The 16,398-nt window shown below is 35.9% G+C and overlaps 1 protein-coding gene across 1 annotated transcript in view; it reads left to right on the forward strand.

Moving 5' to 3' along the window:
- Positions 1-12,616, forward strand: part of LOC129218802 (uncharacterized) — a 92,788-nt gene extending 80,172 nt beyond the window's left edge. The window contains exons 2-3 of the mRNA XM_054853124.1: positions 5,963-6,268; positions 12,074-12,616. Of these exons, the coding sequence (XP_054709099.1) occupies positions 5,963-6,268; positions 12,074-12,616 (849 nt within the window). The remainder of the gene's footprint in view (positions 1-5,962; positions 6,269-12,073) is intronic.
- Positions 12,617-16,398: the final 3,782 nt, after the last annotated feature.

Raw genomic sequence — 16,398 nt, forward strand, 5'->3', positions numbered from 1 at the left:
GAATATTGCCATTTCCGACAAAAAATGGGTTGCGCTAAAAGTTAATTATTTTTAACAGCCTAAAGGCCTAAATGTATTTTTTTCTTTAATCACTCTTAATCCAAAGAATAATTTTAATGTCGATAGATTACATAAAAATGGCCTTATAAAGGGTTTCATTAATACAATTTATGTGAGTGATAGTTTGTTGTTTAAACTGCATGTAAATTGTTATCGACGCGCATGCCATCGAGAGATAGCGTATTATGTAAATCAATAATTAAGTTTTTTTTTCTGCGAAGTAAAGGAAGTGAAGGGTCACTGGGAAGAATGATCATAGTCCTTTTTTTTTTGGGGGGGGGGACCATATTTCTACGGGATCTCTTAGATCATTACTAATAGTTTACAACTCTTATATTTTCTCGAGAAAGATCTCATTCACTGAGTTATAGCAGGAAAACGTTTGACGCTAACTTGCAAGACAAATGGGCTTGCAAAGTTTAAAATTGCACGACTGGAAATGATTGTGTCAGGGACTGTGATCATTTTTCCATGTGGCCCTCCAAGTATTATCATCGTGTTTTTTTTTATCTCAAATTTCAACCTAAACTTTCATTTTGCATGAATTTTCAGAATGGTGACTAAATTTGTTTTGTTTTTTTAAATTAAATCTTTGAAGTTGTTGACAGAACTAAAACAAAAAGGATTTGAAAAAAAAAAAAAAATAGGGCTGACTTTTCGATGAATTTTAACTGGAAAATGGTGTGATTATTTTGTATAAGTAATATTCAATAACATTCAAAATGACCATTTGACTGTATCTATCGATCGCGATGACAATCGATTTACATGTAACATCAAGCCACGCCGAAGTGAAACCAATAAGCAATCTTGATTGCTCAGTGAAAAAGTTCTGTAAAAGTTGTTTCTCTACGAACAAAGTATCATACAGGAAAAAACAACCTGTCCTCGCTACACTTGGATGATAATTGCTTAGTTTTGAATAATCTTGACAAAATTATGTGAATATTGACTACATTTTAAAAAAATTAAATTCTTGAAGTTATTGACAGAACTAAAAAAAAAAAAAACAATATTTGTAAAAAAGGGGAGGGGAGGCTGAATTTTCGATGAATTTTAACTGGAAAGTGATGTGATTATTTTGTTGAAGTAATTCAATGACATTCAAAATGACCACTTGACTGTATCTACCAATCACAATGACAATCAGTTAATATGTAACATCAAGCCACGCCAAAATGAAATCAATAAACAATCTTGATTGCTCAATGAAAAAGTTCTGTAAAAGTTGTTTTTCTGCGAACAAAGTATCATACCGGAAAAAACAACCTGCCCTCGTTACACTTGGATGATAATTGCTTGGTTTTGAATGATCCTGACAAAATTATAGGCCATTTTCAGGATCATCATCAGATTACGATGTTATATTAGAAGAAACCAGACCAACTCCTTTGTTACTTTTTACTTTCTTGTAAAAGCTAAGAAAGTATTGGAATCGCCAAAAAAAAAAAAAAAAATCCATTTAAAATTTGGCTTAAATTTCTGTTTACGTCACCCCCGAATGGATGTTGTCTAGTTTTTTCATCACTTGCGTCGTACAATTGCATCTACGAATGTATGGACTTCCGAAATATCTATTTTGACCATCCCAGAGTTAATTCACGAGCTTTCTCATGACGTTTGTATGTGTAATGAACTCATATATATATATATATATTTATTAGGGTGGTCCTTATTTATATGAGAAAAAAAATTCGGAATTCAACAAGTGACGCCCCCTAGTTTTGTGACACTATAGTAAAAAGTAACGTGTGCAAAATTTGAACTCGATCGGTTAATAATAACACGTGCCCCTAGGCCGTTGAACTTTAAAACTTTTGATAATTTTCTCACAAATCTTCGAGTTTTTACTTTAGACCCAGTACATCGTTTCTCCTAGGTTTGCAAAATATTTTTACAGTGAGGTAGCACTAAAATTAATCTTTTGAATTACTTTATATCATCTAAAGATTTTACGTTGAATAAGAATGAAATAATGCTTTAGAAACTTTCCTAAATCGTACGCGTTTCTAAAAGTATCTCGATAGTGTGTATTTTTTCCGATAGTCTTGGACGGTCTGTAAAATAAATTGCTTTGTGACTCATATTTGGTAAATTAATTGTGAAATTCTTCGATTAATTGTGCTCCCCTTTCAGTTGTATCATTCACAATTTTCAGTATTTTAACAATCTCTCTTCCCTTTAAATAGCTTCCTTCATTTTGCCGTGAATCAGGATCAAATAGGAAGTAATCTTTTAGTGTTTGTAACTTATTAAACAGTTTTATTGACTCGTAATTGATTCTATAGAGAGGAAGATCTTTACTAAGAAAGTATTACAAATCATTTACTGTTATCTGAAATTTGTTAAACAGTCATCAGACACGTCTTCCTTATCACAAGCATTTTTTTGGACTAGTATTTTCCTATCTTCAAAGTTAATTCCTTCATCCAATACGGACAAAGCTACTAGTTTATCCCCTAAATACCATAAGTGATTTATGAATTTTCCAATCACTGCTTCTGCTACATGTTTGTCGTCATTTTGTACGCTGCTAGTTTTTCAGACATATTATATTCTTCAAAGGAGCCTCGATTGGGTTGCTGTGAAAAATCATATCTTCATACAGCATTTAATTGTAAAACAGCTTTGTAAAATAGCATTGAAGGGCTTTCTTTTCATGTAAGGTCAGTTTAAATTATTTCCTAAATGTAAAAATTTTCAAACAAAAATTCCTTTTGCCACCCATGTGGCTCAGGAATAAGCTCCAGATTGCCGAAAGCATTTCCCTGTAGGAGAAAATTCACCAGGAAATATTATTATAAGTTATGAGAATTCTCTGTAATCTTTCTCAATTCCGCTTTTTACGAACAATAATATGTCATCATCTTCGTCTTTTAGAATTTAAGTGGTATGTGTACTTGATTGAAATGTTATAAGTTCTGAATGATGGAAATCTTTCCACAAAATTTTGAAGCACTTAAATAATTGAATATCTCATCTAGAACTAAGAAAGGCAAAAACTTCTTTAAGGACACTCTCTGCAGTATGATTTCAAGTGCATGATGATGGCAATCCAAATGTAATATATCACCGCTCAGTTTTCGCTCTAAAAAATTGCATGCACAATTTATACGGATGGTATTGCAAGTCGTTGTATCAAACATTACAGCTAGAACAGTTATCAATAAAGAGCTATCATCTAAGACATCCTATACAACTGAAGAAATATCGAAGGAATTCCGAGTAGCTGTTCAATATTAGGACCTGAAGCTATCACAGTAATTCTGTCAGCGTTCTTTTTCCAGTTAGATCTGGATGTAGCTTTGTATCCAAGTGAATAACTACAAAAATCTAAATTTAAATTCATAAAATTTAATTTTACCTCTCGAAGATTTTCTTTTGCTCTCTTAAGGAATGTACGATTGATCACTAGGTCATTTGAATTTAAATTTACTGCATCTACATAGGCTGTAAATAAATGAACAACATCTTTATCCCTGACATGGCATTTGTCTAACAGTGATGAAAGGCGAGCAGATATCAATAGTTGTCAAGCTTTTTTGCATTGTGGTAAACCAGCTGCTGAAAACAAAAGTTCAACAGCTTATGATAGATACCCATTTCGGGTTTTAAATCTTGTGAATCGCAAGACTTTGATGATAATAAGGACTATGCACTGAAGTAGAAGAAAATTAATTTAAAGTATAGATTTCTACATTGTTCCGATCTGGATATTTTTTTTATTTATATTTTAGCTATGGAAAATACAGTATATTTTTATGTTAGAAGTAATCGAGGATTTTTCGAAATTTATATTTTAAAAATTAAAAATTGCATAAGCATTTAGGTATGTTTATAACTAAAGAACAGCAACTTCAAATATAATTGCAATGCTTATATTTATAGCATCGAAACCTTGCGACTCTATTTGACACCTATTACATACACAGGGAATTTTGTAAATAAACACTCCCAAAGCCTGGTGGAGGCAATTTGTTGTTGTCAAATATCGTTCATTAATGGCCTAGGCCATTAATTAGTGGCCTATAGAATCCCTTGTGTCCATCTTGATGGGAAGGAAAGTTCCTCTGCCGCTTGGTTGGAACAAGCGCAGAAGAGCGGTACGTTTGACCCAAGGCCATTGGTGTACATTTTATTCTTTGTAACATGTTAAATTTTACAGAATGAAAGTGAGAGAATAGTCGGTCTGGAAGTAGCAGAGGGCCTATTTAGGTTCAAAATTACTTTAAATATAATACGTTAGAATATTTTTACATAAAAATGAGAAAATCCGCAATTTTTCCTTCGAAACTCAAAGAAGGGGGCCTTAGGGGCACGTGTTAATATTCATGGATTGACTTAAAATTTTGCAAGTATCATTTATTTGTACAATGGAACAAATTGAGGGGGCGTCGCGTAAAATATCTGCAGCTTCAAAAATAAGGACCACCCTTATATATATATATATATATATATATATATATATATATATATATATATATATATATGTGTGTGTGTGTGTGTGTGGCAAGTAAGTTTCAGTGTTAGTTTTAGTGCAAACTGAAGTAACGTTGTGAATTGTCGACCACCTGGCGGTGTACTGCAAATGTTTCTCGCCAACTTGGCACTATACTTCCTAGTTGGCTACAAAAATAGGATGCTAAATCCAGTGTTAATTGAGAGGTGTTGGTCTGTAGTTAACGATATTTCCCTAGAACCAACGCTAAAATTGTCGGTTTTTGTAATTTAAATGTATGTAAAATAATCTTTTCTGCATCGTTTCGCAATAGCAGAGCACAAGTAAATTTTTCTGTTTTTTCTAAAGCAATAATGTTGTATTTTGTTCCTTTTATACGCTTCATTCAGTTTTTTGTTCTGCATATACAGATCTGAGACGCCGAAAAAAATCAGACTTCTTTAAATTTCAAAATGCCATTCTGTATATTTACCATACTTTTCTAGACAGAGGAAAGTGTCTTGAAGACCTACTCCTTGTAACGCGCGTGAATAAGTGCATTCCCCATTCTTATGAGTTATTAAAAAAAATTTGTTATGGAATTAGGCTTAGAAGGAGAAGTCATGTGGTACCACAGCTGTTTAGGATCAAAAAAAAAAAAAATAATAATAATAAGAAGAAAAATAAATAAATAAATAAAAAAAAATTAATAAATAAAAATAAAATAAAATAAAAACGAACTCTCTTCAGAGCTCCATCCAACCTGTTAAACCACGTGTAGCGGAGTAGTTACAGGTACGGGGACCTTGAGGAGTGTACCGCGTTCACGTGAAAGATAGACTAGATGTAAACATGGAATTGCGCCATTTGGCCACATCAATCATGTGTTTGCCTTGGACTAGAACAAATTGGTGCCAAGCAGTCGTATAATTCTAATATTATTGGAAAACTTTTATATTTTACTCCTCAGAAGATCCTCAAAAGTGGCCAGTATGGCAAACCTTCTGGCAACCTGATTGTTTACTTTTGGTCTATCTTTTTCGTGAACAGTGTATGGTATATACTTGTTTCACAATGACTGTTTTAACAACTGGAGGAGATCACTAACTGTTTGTGAGCTCTCATTGGCTGATGCGCGATTCTAAATCAATGTACTACACCGCTCTGTTTTGCTCGTAAAATTGAAAACTTATAACAATTGACAAATATTATGACAAAAAAAAAAGCTGTTTATTCGTGGGTTTAACAACTTAATCATATTTCATAAGTGCCTCAAAATTCGAACCCCGTGCTGCGAACTACTTCCTTCGCTTGGGATCAGTTAATTTCTCCATTGTCAAGAAGTTTGCAGCCTAGTGGGCACATCTGATTTTATTGTTATAATTATTACCATTGCACAATTATTTTAATTTAAAAGTTTCGCTCAGTTTCTGATGGCCTGTTTTTTTTTTTTTTTTGTTCCAGGACTACCTGCTGTCTGCGTGCTCGGAGGCAAGCACGCGGTGCGAGCGCCGCTGCCAGTACGCGTCCGACGTCTTCCAGCGCCTGGTGCCCATGCGCGACGAAGTGGAGCGGGAGTCGAGCGCCCTGGTTCGCTTCGAGCCGGCGGATAGCCAGGCGGTGGTGAGCGGACAGGAGCGGAACGTCCTGGCGGCTATCCGCTTCCTGGACGCCAAGGCGCAGGACATAGCGCTGGCCAAGGCGAAGGGCCGGACGTGTGCGGACCCAGACTTCTCCCTCATCAGCCAGGCCGGGACGCAGTCTAGAGAGGTGAGGAATGAATTCTAACTTTTGGTATCCGCATACTGCCAACTCTAATGAAGTAAATGTCTTCCGAATTTTCATCAAAATAACAAATTCCTCTAAAAGAAATTTTTTAGTGCTTGGAATTTCGAGGGAAATCCCTCCCGTGAAGCGTTCGCGATCGCGAAAACAAAGCCTTTTCATGCACGAGTATGGAAAGGTCATTTCTGATAAAGTGTTTATTTCAATTTCCTTTTGGGGGAAAAAAATGTATGATGTCCCAAAAACTGTGGAAAAACGTTTCCGAGTTTTCTCTGAATTTCCTAAATACTACAAGGAATATGTAAAATAAATTCATTTGTGCATAAAAAGTAAAATAAGAAATAACAACGCTAAAAAGCACAAATTGCAGATTACACGCGGACGCGTGTTTCGGCGTTACAAGGAACGCCTTTTTCAATGCAAAAGAAATGAGCTTGTGAATGAAAAGACATCCGACAAAAGCTTTTGTTGGATGTCTTTTCATCATCACTGATAAGAGGAAACAAACTTTTGCCTCTTTTAATATATTTTTTAAACCAAGAAGTTGTAGTTTTTTTTTCTTTTTATTATGTTTTTAAACTTAAGAAATGGATATAATTTCGATTTCCGAGCTGCGGATCCTTCCGGATTTCCGGAGACTGAATTCCGGGCCCAAAAACACCAAATTTAAGCAACTCTTACTTATATTTTAACCCCCCCCCCTTTTTTTTGACGGTTAAATTATTCATGCAAAGTCTCCCGAATGTAACGCATAAGTCTCCCTAATGTTCCATTTTCAATGTTGGCAGCTGTGGCATCGTAAGATTTAAAAAATAACAAGTGTATTGTGATTAAAAAAAAACAACTTTAAAAAATGCTTTTAAATTGGGGACTTGAAACGAGGAAAGCTTCGATAACCTTGAATATTCTCCAAGTTTGTAAAGACCAGTATCCACAATTCAAAGAAAAAACAGGAAGCGCTACATTGTCTGTGCCTTATCAATGGGTACTGAAAGAGGTAAAACAAAGACCCACCCATTTAAACCTGTCCAATAAATGTTTGTGTACAAAATTGAAATAGATGGACGAGTCCAAAAATTAGTCATCTCTTTTGGTAAAACCCAGGAGATGACTGGTTTTCGGACTCATCAATTTAAATATTTTTGCTCTTGGACTAATTTCTGATATCATCGCAAGACGCCGTATCTAAGCTCTAGAGCTGTAAATTCTGTGTTTCCTTAAGGTTAACTGTAATGGGGTCGTTTCCAATATTTTAAAGGTATTTTTTTTCTATACTAACATGATTAAAAACATAAACATGATTAAAAACATAAACATGATTAAAAACATAACATGATTATTATTATGACTATTATAACATGATTAAAAACATAAGATCTGACTATTTTTAAAATGATTTGTTTAAGTTTAAAATTATTAAAAAAATTTTAAGTCGGTGATTTTTCATTGTTTACACTTCTTGCCGATGACATCACAAATGATGAAATGCCATTCAGTGTTGCCATTCACGGTCCTAAATATTTAATTCGCATCTTTACTCACGTGTATTGGAAACGATATGGTTGATAGCAAGCGTAGAGCGCAATTGTAATTCGCTTCTTGATTATCATAACCTGGAAACGCGGTACAAAGATGCGCTAATGACAAAGATGACGTCATCAAGACCACGCCTTGTTTGAAAAATCAGACATTTTAAAAAATTAATTAAGAATAACTGTTGGGAAAATGAAAGAATTTTCTGGGTCCTTTTTTTTTTTTTTTTTTACTCATTCTATCAATTTTAGTGACTAAAAGTAGTACTTTTGATTGAAGGAAACAATGCCATTGCATTTTTGTTTTTGGCATTGATAGAAAAGTCGGTCGAAATCCCACCTGTCCACCCAAGACAGTGCAAGTATTATTATTACAGGGGTGATTGTGTTCCGGTATTTACATCTTGATTTCCGGTATCTTCATCTTTGAAAATACCGGAACCATCCTATATTTTCAGAAAAACCCACTTTTGTAGAATTTAGGTCGATGTTTAATGAAACGCCGAAAGTCCAAATTGAAGACGTTTCGTTTGGTATAAAGCGTAAGCTACCGTCATGTTTTGCAATCTCTATGGTAATTATTGAAGAACAGCTGGGGTGAGAGATGGAATAAAGGCTAGATAAGCAAAGGAAGCAAGGAGGGTTACTTGACATTTTCCCCCTTAATATTTTCTTTTCAAGATGTCTAATATCGTTTCTCTGTTGCATATCTTAATATGCAGATGATGTAACTAGGGTTGCCCATCCCCCCCCCCCCCCGACTGCGATGACACCCCTTAATTTTACCAATCCCCCTTTTCCCTCAAGAATTGCCACCCACTAATAAAAAGACCTAAATTCTTCTAAATTAATTTCTCCAAAAGTTTCTGTGGTATAATCTGCTTCATGACCCCCCCCCCCTCCCTCCCGACCAAACACATGAAAATCCTTGCTATAACTATATTATTAGATTAAATTGCTAAAATATTTATTCACCAAGATGTCCTATGGCTTTTCTCTGGTGTAGATGCTTATGTAATAGGCTTTACAGTCCCCCCCCATTAAATGTTGAATTTAACGACTTATATATATCGAAAATATCGATATTTGGAGAGCGATATATCGTGGCATTAAAATTCGGATATCGCCTAGCCCTATTGCGCAGTGATCATAACACATTCTGCCCCTTTTGCCCCAAATTTATTTAATTCTGAAATATTTATGCACTTTTAGAAAATGAATGTAATAAATGGTTAAGGATTCAGATACAATGGGGGAAAATAAAACATTCTTTGAAAAATTTTTAGAAATGAGAAAAAATAAAAGAATTTTCTTCTCTCCATGCACATGGACATATTAAGTCCAATTAAAACTTCGAGTTTTAGCCCCAACAAATAATTATGTATATAAATAATGTGTGCATACACGTAATGTGTATATGTATGCCCATCAAAACACTTTTTCTTCTTGGAAAAAAGTTCAGGTATTTTTTTCATGGAGTCACAATCACCCCTGTTCAAGTATACTGCTGTAGGAAGGTAGGGCAGTATCTGTAGCAATGATTATTTTAGATGTATGACTTCGATTTAACGATACCCTATTGAACAATATCCTCAATTTAATGATACATATCACGGCTCTGTATTTGACAGCATTGCAGCCATGCAATGCTCCTCGATTTAACGATATCACTGATTTAACGATTACTTTTTCCCAGTCCTTTGACAATCGTTAAATCGATGTTGTACTGTATTTGAATATGGAAACGCGTTTTGGATTCCATACTAACAATATGAAAATGTTGGATTTTTTTTTTTATATATATATATATACTAACAATATGAAAATGTTGGAATTTGTTTGTGTTTTTTTTTTTTTTTTTTTTTGAGCAACTCTTTTCTTTTGAGTCCTTGGCGTTGTGGTTCCTTTTTCAGCAGCACCACCGCCTACCGGCTCCTCCGGTAGGCGGTGGTGCAACACACACGCATCGTTACGCACATACACACTCCCACAAACAAGCCGTTACACACATACACACAGGTCTAAGCACACACACAATCCTGTACTTGCACGCACGTGCCCGTGCACACACAACTGTACGCAGGTAACCGCCCAAGAGGAGAGGCAGGTTTGGGGAGGACAGGAGCCGTTTCTAGAAAAAATAACTCCAATGAGTAGGGTCCTGTCGTGATTGCGAAAAACATAATTTGAATTCAAAAATTCAGAATTCAAATTATTATTATTATTATTATTATTATTATTATTTAGCAATCACGATTGCTTATTGTTCTCATTTGACAGTCCTTGACGTTGAGATTATTTTTCAGCTTGGACCAGCAACACCACCGCCCACCGGCGCGGCTGCTCTGTTCCTGAGCACTGTCCCCCGGAATCCACTTCTGCTGGGTGGTGGCGTCCATGTCCTTCACACGCATGCTCATACACACTCGCCAACGCGTGAGCGCCTTTACACACATACACAGGCCTACGTGCACACACTTAAGCCTGCACACACACAACTATACACACATAACCACCCAGGAGGAGGGACATGCTTGGGGGGGGAGCCATTTCTAGAAACAATAACTCTAATGAGTAGGGTCTTGTCGCAACTCGTGATTGCGAAAAACATAATTTGAATTCAAAGTTTCAGAATTCAAATTAGATTTTTTTTTTTTTTTTTATAATTTTCAGCAGAAACCAAATAAGCAAGCTTATACAATACGGTTTAAGTACAATCGATAACAAAAATGAATAATTTGCATATACAGCCCTTTTTTTTCATCGGCAAAATAATACTAAACGCTTATGATAAAAAGGAATTTGTTTCTGATAAATTAAATTTTTCGTTATCAAGGATCATAGTTTTGAAGCATTGTTTTTCCTTCTCTCTCTCTTTGAAACTTTTTTCTGTTTTCGAATTTTTATGTTCCACAGTTATTTTCTATGTTTTGAACTTTAGTTTTGCATAATTTTTTTCTGACTATCTTTTCATATAACTATCACCGGTATTTGAAACTCACTGCTCAAGAAAGAACTGAATAAATGTTCGGGTGTAACAACGCGGGGTAATTGAAGGAGAAAAAAAGCAGGCAACCTTACAAAATGATTTAAGGCTGAAAATAAAATTCAAGCTCTTTACCGATGTTTTCACTCTTCCTGTGGGTGTAGCTTGGACATTAATAGCAATTTCTGTCTGGAAAATCTTCCTTTCTTTTTGTCAAATCTCAAAGACCTTTTCTTTTGAATACATTTTTCTCGTTTGGGTTCAACTTAAGGTGGATCTCGACTGGAAAATGATAGGTGACGCGGAGAAATTCAAAACGTCGGTTGTTTCTATGAATGAAAGGATAATTAATGCTTTGCCAACAAAGCGAGATCTCTTGCTTCGGGAACACTATATTTATTTACTTTGGCTGTTCGACTTCGTGTTTCGTTCGGAGATATTTTTGACGATGGCGGTAACCTCGTGATTCTGTATTCATTTTTTGGAATTCTCGCTAAATATTGCAAGGCACAAATTCAAATAACTTGGTTCTGGAGTGTAACTTGCGCTTGCGTGTTTCTTTTAAATGACGAGAAATTACCCTTCTTCAATTTGTCGAAATGGACTGATAAGATGAAAATACGGCTACTTATGTTACAAATTTCAATTTCCGAGTACGAGAGATTCGGTTCCTTATTAATCCGAACGCGTATACTTTTCTTTTTTGATGTAATTAAACGATAATTTTATAACTTTAAAAATTTTGATGTTTGAATTTTTTTTGAGCAGGGGAGCAATGTTGCAACGAGGTCGCTTGATTTTTATTTCTTTCAAAGCAGCGTCAATCGCTTCTTTCTTTCATTCATTTTTTGTTTTTAATTTCTGTTTCTGTCGTTTTCAGGTTTTGATTGTGTATCAAACTCATCTTGTATTTGTTCACCATATTTTGAAAACCACAGTCGGCCAGGTGAAATTCTGGTTTGAAATTATCGTTAAAATTGGGATGCTTTATAAAACAAGGAATGGAATAAAATTTGAAATAAGAATATATTATTTCTAACTCAAATCATTAGACCGAAGTTATGCTTTACATTATCATCCTGTAGATGTTTTGGAAAAATAAGAGTTAAGCGGCTGCAAGCGGAGGTGACATAACCCCTTTTTTCTCCTTGCCCCTTTCCTTCGTGTGCCGAAGGAGAATAAGGTTTTTCTCGATTCAAGTCGTTATTTAAAAGCGTTTCGTATTTTTATTTTTTGTTCTAAAAATATGATTTCTTTCTTTTTTTTTTTTAGGTATTCAGACAAGGGCGAAACCTCGAATCCGAAGACTCGAGTTACGATTCCGACTACGAAATCGCGGAGACCGCCGGAACCCCCCAAAGTGAAACTCCTTCCGGGGGCGCCGATCAGTTCGACCCCCACCACGACGATGTCAGTCGGACGGTCTCGGACACTCTGGCCGCCGAATTCGCCGAGTACGTCACTCGGGACCCGAACGTGGACGACAGCAGCCGACTGGACGCGATCCTTGCCGACCCGAACTACACGAGTCGAGTCGAGTTCGCACTCAAGCTCGGCTACACAGAGAGCCAGGTCCAGATCGCGCTCCAGAAGCTGGGGACGAACCCGAGCCAAAACGAGCTGCTGGCCGAGCTGATCAAGCTGGGTGCCGCCTCGGCGGGCTTCTTCCAGCCCCCTTCTCCGCCCCGCAAACCTGGGGACGAGTCTTCAGCCGAACCGGAGGGCTACGAGGGATATGTCGCCGAGTCACTCCAGGATGATCCTTCGAACCTGCGGCATATCGTGATTGATGGGAGTAATGTTGCTATGAGGTGAGTCATCTCTTAAAGTCAATCGGAAAAATCGCTCATAAGAATAATTTAACTGTGTAGTTGGGGCTGGGGCAAACCTAACCTGCAACATTGTGAAGGCTATACCCAGATCCTAATTACAGCGTTATGACGCAGCCAGGTTAGGGTTGCCCTGACTATAGAGCGCTCGATAGGGTTATATTTTGGTTCTACACATGAATGCAGTTTTGACCACTCCTTATTGGCTAGTGCAATGATCTAAAGCGCGAAAACGTAATCAAACACTGCTTTAGCTTTGAGCAGAAATTAGTGAATGGAGGGAACAAGTCCAAGCATTGGCTAACCAAAAGCTTGGGCAAAGACCAAGTCACGTGACTCAACAACGACGAATAGTTGACACGTTTTGCGTGAAACTAGCGAAAGAAACCTGATTTCTTCCAATGCCTTTCTTTGAAACCTATCACATGACTTGGGGTCTTTCCTTCACGATTGAAAATATTCACTCCCTCCATTTTATCTCTTCTCAATGTACTTTAACTTCTCCATGATGCGGTGAGAAAGTTGCCAAAGCCAAATATAGAACCCCCCCCCCCTTCCCCTTTAGTTGACGGTTGACCACGTTACTTCCTTCTTATTTTGACTGCCACTTTCTGCTTTGCGGATAAAGAAGAGCACTCATTCTAGTTGTATAATAAGCCGTATGCTATTAAGCGGATACGTCATTCTTGTATGATTAGGGGAGGCATATAAAGTGTTTAGTACTTCAGCTCAATACATGAATTTTCAAAAGTGTTTGAAACCTTGTGACCGATACTATCATGTTAACTTGTTAACAAGCGTTTTAGAACGAATTCCTCCCATCTGGTCAAAAACCGCTGCCAAAATCTCGTTTTATTTCAAAAACAGCTCAATTTATGCGTTTACTGAACGGCTTCTGTTAAAAAGGCACCGGTAACTTCAACAACATGTGTAATGTATTGCTTGATCTGTTCTAATACAAGTTCATGCATGGCATAATTTTGAGATACCACATAAATTGATTTGAAAGGTAACTTGAAAAAAAGGACTATTTCAAAAGCAATACAAAGTATTATAACCCCGAAACAATAATTAAGTAATACTTTTCATTTAAAAAGGAAAACAAAATTGAAATTGTACCCCAAAAGTTATTCAAATTTAAGTCCTATGGTTCCGCATTTATGTATGAACGATGTTGCAAAACAATTTTTATTTTTTGTGTCTTATTTATAAAGACAACTGTAGATAAAACAAGAATATAAACGCGATAATAGAAGAGTGAAACAGTAACAAAAAATAAAACAAACTAAACTGTCCACTGATTCCCAAAAACAGTGCTCCGCGTCACCCCGGGGAGCCGCGAAACTTTGCCGTAACTTTACAAACAATTACAGACTTATTAATTATGAAAATATTTTTAATATCTTGTGGTTCACCTGCAGTATGTGCTACGCAACGCGTGTACATGATTTTTACTTATTTTCCTTCGTTAGTTATGATTAGTCAGGCTTTTACTTAAGAATGCAGTGAAACCTGTGTAAGTTGACCACTTGCGGTGCACTTCTATACTGGTCAACTTAAACAGGTGGTCAACTTACAAAGGTTGATTTATATGATAAGGGCTAATTCCGTGCCTGAAAATAGCGGTCAACTTACAAGGGTGGTCAACTTCACAGGTTTTACTGTACTTGAAATTCCAAAAAGGCACCTTGACTCGAAAAAGTTCTGTTATTCCCTGAAAATCTTTTGTGCCTTGCCTTCCCACTGTCTCTCTCAGGAACCAATGTTGAGTTGGGAGCAGGGTAGCGACTCAAATGCCAGTCATTCATTTCTTTGTCCAGTCCAGACTGCTGTAATTGCAGATTGACCTTCGAGCAATATGTACGCAAAACGGATATTTATATTGCAAAAGCGTAATTTTAGTGACCGAGCACCATTTGGGAATAGTCCATCCGATTGAGCTTGGGATAATGTATATGCAAAACTAATATTTATTTTATAAACAACGAAATTTTAGTGACCTTGCACCATTTAGGAATTGTCGAAACTGCACTAAATGCAGATTGGGCTTAGGACAATATTTATATGTACGCAAAACAGATATTTATATTGCAAAAACGTAATTTTAGTGACCATGCACCATTTGGGAATCGACCTAAAATCAAGGGAATGCGCCGAAGAAAGTTTTCCACATGTGCAGGTGCTTCAAGAATGGAAATACAGGATAGGAGTAAGGGATGGGAAGAAAAAAGTCCCATGACGTGAGGGAGAGAAAAAAAGAGGGGAAAAACGAATTTCTTCTTTCCCCAAGTGATGCTGCAATTAGGTCATCTGGCGTTCCCCTGACACAGTGACATTCCCGATTCCTGTATCCGTGTTTACTTCCTATTCTTGGGGTAGTCTCAAACCGGAATTACTTTTACGTATTCAGTGATAAAAAATTTATTTATTTATTTTTTTTTTTAGTACCTGAAAGCTGGGATGACAAATCCTCAAAAAACCCTTGAATGCTAACCTTTTTTAAAAAATAATAAGTAAATAAATAAATAAAAAAAACGTAATCACTTTTACGCATTTGATTCAAGTACTGTCGCCCCATTATTTGGACACCTGAAAACTTGTTAAGTTCTTCAAGCATTTTGAATCCGTTTTAAAAAATCTGAATCCCTTTCCGTTTTTGATGCCAGAAAGAAGAAAAAAAAAATGTTGGGAAAATATTTAAAAAAAATCATAAACGGGGGGAAGGGGGAATTCCGTTCGCGCCCTTCAATTTAAAGATTTTCTCTTTTAGTATCAAGAAATTTCTATGAAAAGTCATTAGTATACGTTTTGAGCACGGAAAATTTAAATAAATTCGAAACACTAGCGGTATTTGAATTGACTTTTGCGGAGAAATAAGCATGAAATCAAATTATTAATTTTTCGTGTAGTTCATAAAAGGACGTAATAATTTGAGTTTTTCTAAGTATATTTGGAAGATTTTTGAAGAACTGGTTGAACAATCTGTAAACTGTAAGATTTAGTATTATGTATTCCACCAGAACTTTAGTGTAGGGAGAATGAATGTAAAAAAAAAAAAAAAAATACGAATTCGAAACAGAAGAATTACGGTTGATTGGATTTTTTTATGGTATTTTTTATAATACAGTAACCTGTTATATCGCTCTTTATATGTTGATAGATCGCGGTTTCCTATTTTCTCCTGAAAAATAAAAAATGAAACCAGCTGCTTGAAATTTGTGACAAGTAAAGTAAAAATATTGTTGAAAAAGATTTTTTTTTTTTTACTACCAGTGAGCGAAACTAAATTAAGTCTAAGTTGCAATTTCCATTCGTACAGGAAAAAAAAAACGCACACGCTCATACACAGAACTTAGTTTTTTTATTTGAAAAGAACAAATTGTGAGCTAATTTTCTGTTTTTTTATTAAGTACTAGTGGTACTCGTACGGCTTTGCCCGTAGTAGAAAATTAAAAGGTCGTTTGTTACGCCTGTATATTTACAAATAATGGATAATAAATTTCCCGCCAAATTGATATGTTCTCGCCAATTAGCTATGCTTGCCCGTATTACGGTTTCACGTTATGATAATTTGGTTATTTACTTTTCCACGTTGCGATAATTTGCTGGGAAATTTTTTCTTAAAATTTTTAAAAGAACAAAATCGAATTTTCGAAAAATCACTTCGAGGTGCACACCCCTATGCTACAAACTAACTCTGTGCTAAATTTCATGAATATTGGCCGAACGGTCTAGGCGCTAAATTTTTTTCATAGAAAACACAAATCA

The sequence above is a fragment of the Uloborus diversus genome, chromosome 3 (genome assembly GCF_026930045.1).
Source record: "Uloborus diversus isolate 005 chromosome 3, Udiv.v.3.1, whole genome shotgun sequence".
Classification (NCBI taxonomy): domain Eukaryota; kingdom Metazoa; phylum Arthropoda; class Arachnida; order Araneae; family Uloboridae; genus Uloborus; species Uloborus diversus.